General features: G+C 38.2%; 1 protein-coding gene across 3 annotated transcripts; it reads right to left on the reverse strand.

Annotated features, from left to right (window-relative positions):
- Positions 1 to 375: 375 nt before the first annotated feature.
- Nacalpha (nascent polypeptide associated complex protein alpha subunit) lies at positions 376 to 9043 on the reverse strand. Of its 3 annotated transcripts, none has more exons than XM_028301005.1 (6): positions 8942 to 9043; positions 7083 to 7243; positions 4855 to 4976; positions 4148 to 4366; positions 1824 to 1991; positions 376 to 508 (listed from the first exon to the last, which is right to left on the reverse strand). In XM_028301005.1, exons 2-6 carry the CDS (start codon positions 7198 to 7200, stop codon positions 494 to 496), a joined length of 642 nt encoding a protein of 213 aa, XP_028156806.1. In that variant the 5' UTR covers positions 7201 to 7243; positions 8942 to 9043; the 3' UTR covers positions 376 to 493. The 3 variants fall into 3 exon arrangements, with proteins under 3 accessions (XP_028156806.1, XP_028156807.1, XP_028156808.1); XM_028301006.1 differs by lacking the exon at positions 8942 to 9043 and adding an exon at positions 8779 to 8923; XM_028301007.1 differs by lacking the exon at positions 8942 to 9043 and adding an exon at positions 8742 to 8760.
- Between the last annotated feature and the right edge of the window lie 262 nt (positions 9044 to 9305).

Here is a 9305-nt window from a genome sequence, read left to right on the forward strand (position 1 = left end):
TATTTTTGAGAACACGTGCTAGCGAAGCCATTTTCATCAACGTGCGTTTCCCCATTTCATTCGCAAATTACGATTATTAATGATCAGTAATCTTTAAGTTCTAAACTCATGAACGGATTCTGATACAACAAATTGAAAAATAAAAATAAATCAAGGTAAAAATACCTATATTGAATCTGGAAGATTGCTTTTTTTTAGCGCAATTTGCCTAAATTGGCACAATTTAGTCTAGGTATTTCTTTCTTTCATAAAGGAGGAGGTTCTCATTTAGATTGGTTTTTCTTGTGTAGTGTACAATAATGTTCTATCTATCATCTTATGTTGAGTAGGAAACCAAAACTGAAGGTAAGGGAAAGCAATAAATGAAACAAAGTATATTGTGTACAATTAACTGTTATTTTATTTGGAAGTAAATAATGCTATATACAATCCGTCGCCACACGCTGAGAGGGGCTCCGGCCCCGACTTAAAGCTAGAACTTGTGACTATGCGGTTACATCGTCAGCTCCTGCAACACAAAACAAGAAAAATGTTACAACCATGGTTTTAAAAGAAGTTCCGATAGAAGGGTCTGACGCAGAAATGCGCACTTTTCCATGCTAATAAACTCTTCGGCCTTTACTTTTGTATAGAAAAATCCACATTTTGCGCAGTGCACATTCAGCGTCAGACTCCGATAGAAGAAGCTCAATGTAAATACAGTTCGAATATTTTTTCCTGTGAGCGTTTGATTAAATTGAAAAGAAACAAAAATACTGCTATTCAACAACGCCCTGCTTGTTGTTTCATCAATATTCCGGCAACCAGTCTTATCTATTTTTTTCCTGACATATCTCAAGTTAGTCGTATCTCAAAAGGGTTTTTTATATTAGATCTGCCTCCATAAAATGGTCATCCCGACCTCAGCATTTGTTGCTTACTTTTGGTGATTCGCTGCTGCCCCTTTATGCACCTGAGTAGGAAGGTAACAAAAAACAAAATGGCAAACCAATATGGCGTTGACGTTGCGTCGGAGTGCGAGACGTTGACCTCCAACAAGATGTCGATATTTCGTCATCTTGCATCCCAATATGAACAATAGAAAACAACATACATACCATGATGGCGTTGACGATGTTGGAAGTGGTATTATTACGTTGCGCTCGCACGACGATCACAGCCGACTGCCGGGCAACGACCGGTCTGATTCTTCCCGTAACCTTCACCAGATCGTCGCTAATGAGACTAGCCTATACCGTCTTCAACATTCGACACTTTTTCTGCTCCAACGGCGACCAGTCCTGCGAGCTATATGTAACTATCACCCCTCCCGCCTCGCGGCATGAGAGGGAGGCATAACTCAGTCAGTGTCTGCTAAAGTCCGGTCGCCGAGCACGTAGAATTTTATCCTATGACCCCAAGCTACCCCATCCTTATCGCTCGCACACTCACTGCGGCCGCCCATCGCACATTGGATGATATTCTATCTGCTCGGTGACCGAACTTTTGACCTATAATAACGTACCATGATGGCGTTGACGATGTCGGAGTGGTTGTTGCGCAGGGCTCGGACGGCGCGCGCGCGCGACACGTTGGCCTGCGACATGACGATCTCCACGTGCTTCTAGTCTAGTAGATCTATAGTCTGTTCCGGGAGCACGTAAAATTTTGTCCAATGACCCCAAGCTACCCATCCTTATCGCTCGCGCGTAATTATGTTGCTGTCGCGCTCGCACACTCACTGCGGGCGCCCGTCGCACAGTCGCGAGCGATAAGGATGGGTAGCTTGGGGTCATTGGACAAAATTCTACGTGCTCCCGGACCAGACTATACATAATACGTACCATGATGGCGTTGACGATGTCGGAGTGGTTGTTGCGCAGGGCTCGGACGGCGCGCGCGCGCGACACGTTGGCCTGCGACATGACGATTTCCACGTCCTTTTCGTCGACGCCGGCGCCGGCTTCTTCGGCGCCTTCAGAGTCCTCCTCCTCGGCGATCGGCGCCACGGTCTGTGAGGGAAAAATGTTAGATTAGTTGACAGAAAGTGTGCTGATGACTGTCTTAGGCTGGGTTGCACCATCTTACTTTAACCTTTAGCTACTGAGGTGGATTTAATTTCACGTAAACACTGACGTGGGGGCCTGAGAGGCCCGCACATATGTGTGCTTATATTTAAAAATATAAAATCTTTTTAGGGTTTTATGTTTAATAATTATTAATAGTGGTTATATTTAAATACAATAAAACGATTTTTATGTAAATTATTTGTTAATAAGTACGTATTATTTCAATATTTAGAAAACATGTAGCATTTTTGGAAAAAATCTCATGAAATCATGATTCACAAAGTTATCATGAAAAATATTCATAAATTCAACAAATCAACTTAGAATCTTAATTTTCAATAGTCTTTTTAGCTAATGATAAATCAGTAATCCTAATTTGAAATAGGGGGAAAAAAATTACACACATCAAATAGTGTGAATTAAACACAGTCTGGATAAACTTGCTTTGCTCAGAGAAGGAAGCCATACATGTTTTTAAAATGTAGATTTCATTTGAATCTTCAAAATACATGTATGGCACTTGGTTTCATCGTTTAAATCTTGATAGACAGGTACAGGCTTATCATTTTCTAGCATACGTGCCAAAAACTACTGTTCTTCTATTTTTCGTTAAATGCTGGTTATTTTTACTTCCGAAATACCGCTTTCTCTCGGACGACGTACTGTGGGCTCCATATTATAGATTTTTACAAATTATTTCAAGAAAAGACGACAACTAAATGAAAACTATAAACAAAAAAAGTTACGCCAATACTGAGGTGGGGGCCTGAGAGGCCCACAAGAAACTTTAAAATTAATTTACCTACTGAAATTGCGCGTGCAATCACGTGCACCGTTGTTGACAGCCTCGGCGCAATGAAACTCGAAGGTACTAAAAGATTCGGGTGTGTCGTGCACGTGGGAGAGGAGAAATTCAACAATTTGACTTTTGCAAGGCCTGAGAGGCCCCCACGTCAGTAGTTAAAGGCTTTGACAAACGTCAAAAATCTGCTAACTCCATACAAAAAAGACCGGTTATCGTCATAGTTACGGTCAAAGTTAGGTGGTGCAACTCAGCTTTAGACCGCCTTCACATTAGGGCGTCAGAAGCGCGACAGCAGCGAATTCTAGAGAGTGCAATCTTACAGTAAAATCTTCAATCTCGGTATTTGCAAGATTTAAGAGGTCTAATCTCGCAAGAACGCGGTATTTTGCGAGATCTCGCAAGTCTATGAATTATTTTTATTAAGATGGTGCAACCCAGCCTTAATGTTGTTGCTTCCTCTTATATCCATGCGTGTTAACTAGTAACATCAATGTGTTAACAGAAGATCTAGATCAAACATCTTTTATCTTATGATTTGATTAAATATTAAACCTCAATCTATGCTTGAAAATGAATTAAGTTGTGATCTATGAAAAATTAATTATGTTGAACCGCATAAGCTTCTGTGGTAGTTCAAAAGGACCAGACTCCAAAAATCAATAACTTGAAATTGACCTTAGTAGTCATATAAATTCAGTAAAATTCACAAGTTACAATATTTGGCGGACACATAACATAAGAATAAAAAATACATGTGTATCTTTCTAAAATTTTACCCACTAGCAAACATATGCAAATATCAACACCCAGGCCATAAATAGATTCCAACGACCTAAATTGTCCAACCCACATCAATCGCCATTTCAACTTTTAAAGTTATGCTAAACGTATCAACTCACGTCAGATATGATCTCGCAAGCAAACTGAATACAATTTGCTTCACATTTCAAATAAATGAATACTTCTTTGGAAATTTCTACATTGCATCCTAAATTAGACAAAAGCTTGCTTATATCGATCACAATAGCTGAGAAGTGAGAACTTTCTTGAAATAACTGGGTTATTTAACAACATGTATGAACTTGACAAACACAAAACCCAAAGTACGTAAACTGTAGGCTTAAAATTTGAAAACTTAGTTGTTAAGTAATTTTGAAGTAGCCAGTTTCACTCTCACAATAATAATATAAAAGAATCTAACAACATTCCATTAAATCCTTTACGCTGTTTGGAGCTTTCAAAGAAACATACACAAAAAGCCTTGTAGCGCAGTCGAATAAAAAATTAAACTCACCGTTCCAGCAGCGGTAGCATCACCACCAGTAGTTGTGCTCTCCGGAGCCTTGAAACGCTCAGCGGCAGCCATGGTGGCCTGCTGCGACAGATCCTCAATCTTGGCCTCTCCGAACACGATGTATGTGTCCGAGTGAGGGTTTTTGTATACGTCCGGTGAGTTGATCACGAACAGAATGTTCTTTGACTTCCTGATGGTTACCCTGTTGACGCCTTGTACCTGGGAAAATAGATACGCTGTCAGAACCTATGCTTTATTTTCATAGGACAGTATAACCGGGACTATTCCCACCTCTCGTTCCCACCGCTCCAACTCCAGTGTAGCCAGGATCTACAGCTTGACCGCCAATAAAAACCCAACCAGTAAAAGTCAAGTTTGTCCAGGACAAAAATCGAGTTGCAGTGTCCGGTAGCATCTCTCGACTATGTGCAGTGCAGTGTACAGTTCTGTTGTCCGATTAACGACACCGACTTTTAGTCGGTCGATAGTTGGGCCCGATTCTAATTTGTATGAATAATTGGCCGATACGAAATCGGTGTAATGTGCTTTCATACATGTCCAGACTGATTAACAGCCCGACACAACTATCGGCCAGCTAAAAGTTGGTGGTCTGCGCCTTGGCTAAATGTACCGCAACGGAGCGTGATGCAGTGATAACCCTCACAATTGCTTAACAGCTTCAAACAAGGTAACAACAATGTACTCACGGGCTTCAGTCCTAGTTTGCTCATGATTTTGCGCGCCTTCTTCTCGCCGCGAGACTGCTTGGCCTTCGACACGATGTCGATGCCGGCGATCGGGTTTGAGATCCCGCCGGTGCCTGGGGCTCCTACATACAACATAATTATAAGCTGTCAGTATAGCAATAGAACTTTTTTTTATGCAGAATAAGGCAGGTATTTGACCGCAATCGCACCTGATGTTAAGTGATAATTGAGATGCAGTCGAAGATAGTACATGGGTACTTCTCATTTACACTCAAATTTGATGGTCACACAATAATAGTTCATAAACGGTATAAGTTAGAACAATAACTTTGAAATCAGATGATAAAATATCTATTTAGCTACATACAAAATAAATTTTATTGTAATAGAAGCAAAAATAATACGAAAAAATCACATGAAACGATAAAAAACGGGGTCATTTTTCGCGTTCTCATCGTGTCACACCTTCGGTTGCAATGAAACATTTAGTTACTGCATTCACAATTTTCATTCAATTTGTGTGTAGCATATACTAAAATCATCGTAATTAAATATACTTTCCACACAAAAATCAAAAAAATATCTTCTTATAATTATTTTGAATTGAGAAAGCGAAATACGTTGGTCACACGATTTTAGGTACCTAAAATTTTGAGTAATAATGCAAGATTGCCGTTAAACCGAACACCAGTAACCAATCACAGCGTTCTATTCCGTTAACGTCAGTCGCGCTTCGACCATTGGGGAGGTGAGATAGGTCGATCGTCGCTTCGCGAAAAAAATACGTAACTTTTTGTGATTATGCATAGACATACCGTCGCTTGCTTGAACAATATTTTCTACCTCTAAAATTTAAACAATTTAATTGAAACTTTGCCATTGAAAACTTAACATGTTAAACTTATTTGTGTAGTATTCGACTTGAACCGTTAAATTCAAATTTAAGGATAATTCATAAAAAACTAAAATTTTCGTCACCTTCGTGGCATCACCTTCGTGGTATTTTATACACGAAGGTGATTTTAGGCCACGAAAGTGATTTCTTGCTTTGGTTTATTTTAAAATATAGTGACTGGTGTTTATGTTTTTACAATATTTTAATAACTAATAAATTATACGTGGTAAGTAGAGATCAGTACATCAATAAATAAATAAGGGCCTCGTATTTTTGTTGGCTGTCTGTATGACTGTATGTATGTCTGTGTCTGTATATGTGACTGTGTATCTGTTTGTAAGATAAATTTAATCTGAAGTTCGAGTTAAAAGTTGTACAACAAAAATACGAGGCCCTCTGGCCTAAATAAAAAATATATTTTTGTTGAGGGACTGATAATCAGTTAGAGTTCTTTTTTATTGAGGTACTGATAATCCGTTTTTTACTTCTTTAGCATTTCAGAATGCCACCAGTGTCACCCTTAAAACCAATTGCGTAGAATCTTGTAACTTAGTAGGTGACGTAATCGGTAAATTTTTATCTTGTAATTAAGTAGGTACCTATTTATATTATGTTATTGCTATTTATCTATGAAAATAAGACAAAATATATGTTTTATAAACACTTAAGAGTCATTTACAGTAGTAAAGTTTGAAAAAATTATTGCTGTGAATCACTTTCGTGGCATCAAAAAATTCAAAACGTTATAGCTTCCAAACGAGACTCACTATTTGACTGATTTACTGAGAATACAATCTTCACATCAAGTGCTACAATTTTTGTTTAAAAAAAGTTGAAATAAGTTAGAAATAAAATTCGCCACGAAGGTGACGATGAGAACCGTGGCGATGAGAAATACCCACATAATTATCTGTCCTATAAGTGCCTATTTATTCTCGCCATGAAAAGGCCCAGATAAGTGTTTTTTGCAAGTAGGCTACCAAAGAACTCTTTTACATGTCTTAAGTTAGGACTCCTAACGACAATGGGCCAGTGCTGAGAAAAGCGCAAGAAACTCATTCGGACTTTGGCTAGCTGGTGTTAATCTGAGAAGTTAACTGTATTTTACATGAAAGCAAAGACCGGCTTCTGTGAGATTCAAACCCACTAGCAGTCATTTACTGCTCTTACTACTGAGCTACATTGGTAAGTCTACACTCCAAAAGTTTTTAAACTAAGCCAACAAAACACCATGTTAGATATAATTCAGTATTTTACGGCAAAACTCCCACATAGTTCTGCAATATAACAAAGGCAAAATGACGTTACCTTCAAAACATTATAAACCACTAACCGGCATCCTCCAGCTCGGGGATGGTGTCATCGGAGTCGCTGTCCGAGGACGCGGTCTCCTCCTTCCTCTTCTCGGTCATGGACGCGGTGGCCTTGTCGAGTTCCGTCAGTTCCGGCATTGTGGTATCCGCTGTGTTGATTATTGTGGACTAGAGAGAATTCCTGTGGGAAAATTATGTAATTAATATTGTTTCTTTTGTGAATATTCAGTACAGTCACTGACTGAACACTAGGTCTATTCCACTTTGATCACCTGGCTTTGATCACCCAGGTGATCAAAGTGGACTTCCAGCGACAATTTAGTGTCCTTCGATCGCCCACGGATACAATGCTCTGGGTGATCAAAGTGGACTCCAGTTAAATTATTATTTTAGTGTCCTTTGATCACCTATAAATAAATTATAGCTCGGAATAGTCACATACATGTCCAATTTGTTTGTTGTGGTTTTTAGATAATATCAAAAATGTTATAAAACGAAATATGTAAGTAAAACAGTTGGACATGTGACTATTCAGAGGAGGTGTGATTTGTATGTAGGTGATCAAAGGACACAAATTGTCGCTGGAAGTGGACTTTGATCACCTGGGTGATCAAAGCCAGGCGAACAAAGTGGAATAGACCAAACACTAGACCCCCCAGTAATTCAGCCTCTGACTTAGTCAGCACCCTTTGTGAACCGACATCCTTTAACTGTTTTATTAAATAAAGTTGATCTCAAGATAATAGGTAAAAAATACATAATACTATTGTAGCAGCAAAAATATCAGATGAAGAACAGACTATACGCAGCAAGTGTGGTTATTTGTATGATTAATAGTGTTCCTTGTGTACTATAATCAGTAAAACATAATTTTATTTCTCTCTATTTAACAACCACTCTACAATGCCATAAAAATACTCAGTCTGCTGTTTGCCTAGAGTTAACACAACGCAGGCATGTTACACTGAAATATGGAGGAACTGGAAATCTAAATTGGAAGGTACAATACAAAAACACTATTTGTGATGGGAGCCTTTAGTGAGAGCAAGTTCTCAACACCTAAAAACAATTTAGCAATTTCACAGTGAAACCCACGAATTTAGCAACTATGCAAAAATAGATTTTGCTTTATTGCCTTGACACTAGCCTATTAACAATACAAACACTGATAAGAGCAATAACAAATTTTTTCCTAACCAATTTAACCACAAAACACAATTATACAGCACTTTGTGGCCACAAAACTGAAATTACCTCAAAGTTTTGATTGATACCAAATCAAAAGCAATGGCGACCTTTGATGTGCAGTTAAAAATCGTTACATCTACGCAGGACCTGCGCCTAGCAAGTGCATCTATCGGGCAGATAAATCTAGGTATCCTGTGCGCAAGTACTAAAGCAGACTGGACTCAGTATGGACGCAACAGTGTTTACATGTTACAAACATTGAAAAAACTCGAAATTATGAGCGGTTTTTATAATGCGATGAATACACACTTCTTTTACAAGTATAGGACTACAGCAGATGCAAAAAATCGCTGATCCAAAGCATGATCCAAAGCTATAAAATGAGGTGCTAACTTGGTGCGAATAATTAACACAAGTTCGATTCAAACTTACAAAAACGATGGGAATGTATTGCGTTTCGTCAAAAACGAATTTGTTAGGAATGAAATTACCGTAGTTTTTATGAAAATTATGATAAAATAAGCTCACTCCAAGGCTCAGCGGCGCAAAATCGAGCGCGGGTTTCACTATCACTAATCACACAAAAAACAAAATAACACGCAAATCGAACACAGCTCCGTGCCGAAACACTGTAGAAATATATTTTTACACTAGCACTGTAGGATTCTTCTAATAATTACGGATAAATTACCTTGGAAAAGGAAAATTCGGTAAAGAAACAGGGATCCGCTTTTGACAAAAGACCGAGAATTGCCAGACTGAAAAAATAAATAACATTGGGCGAATTTCGTTTAGAAATTGTAGTAATTATTACCTCAATCGTAAGTAGCTCATTTAACTAAAAATCATGGAACGAAACATTAGTTTTTTCCTTAGATTATAATAATAAAATTATTTTCAGATTCAGTAAAAAAATAATAGATTAAAAAATAATTAGATTTTTTTACATCATACATGTGGCAACAATGTTTTTTTTTTTTTTTTTTTTTTTTTTTGTCTCGCGCGGCTTGCGCATTTGCCAATATCAATTTTTTTTTTTTTTTTTTTTTTTTTTT

The sequence above is a fragment of the Ostrinia furnacalis genome, unplaced genomic scaffold (assembly GCF_004193835.3).
Source record: "Ostrinia furnacalis isolate ACB-3 unplaced genomic scaffold, ASM419383v2 OfSCF0859, whole genome shotgun sequence".
NCBI classification, from domain to species: domain Eukaryota; kingdom Metazoa; phylum Arthropoda; class Insecta; order Lepidoptera; family Crambidae; genus Ostrinia; species Ostrinia furnacalis.

Coding starts and splice junctions, on each gene's coding strand:
- Nacalpha (XM_028301005.1), bottom strand. CDS start 7,200: ATGCCGGAACTGACGGAACTCGACAAGGCCACCGCGTCCATGACCGAG. Junction 4,367..4,854: donor GCAAACTAGGACTGAAGCCC/GTGAGTACATTG, acceptor CTATTTTCCCAG/GTACAAGGCGTCAACAGGGT. Junction 1,992..4,147: donor ATGCTACCGCTGCTGGAACG/GTGAGTTTAATT, acceptor TTTCCCTCACAG/ACCGTGGCGCCGATCGCCGA.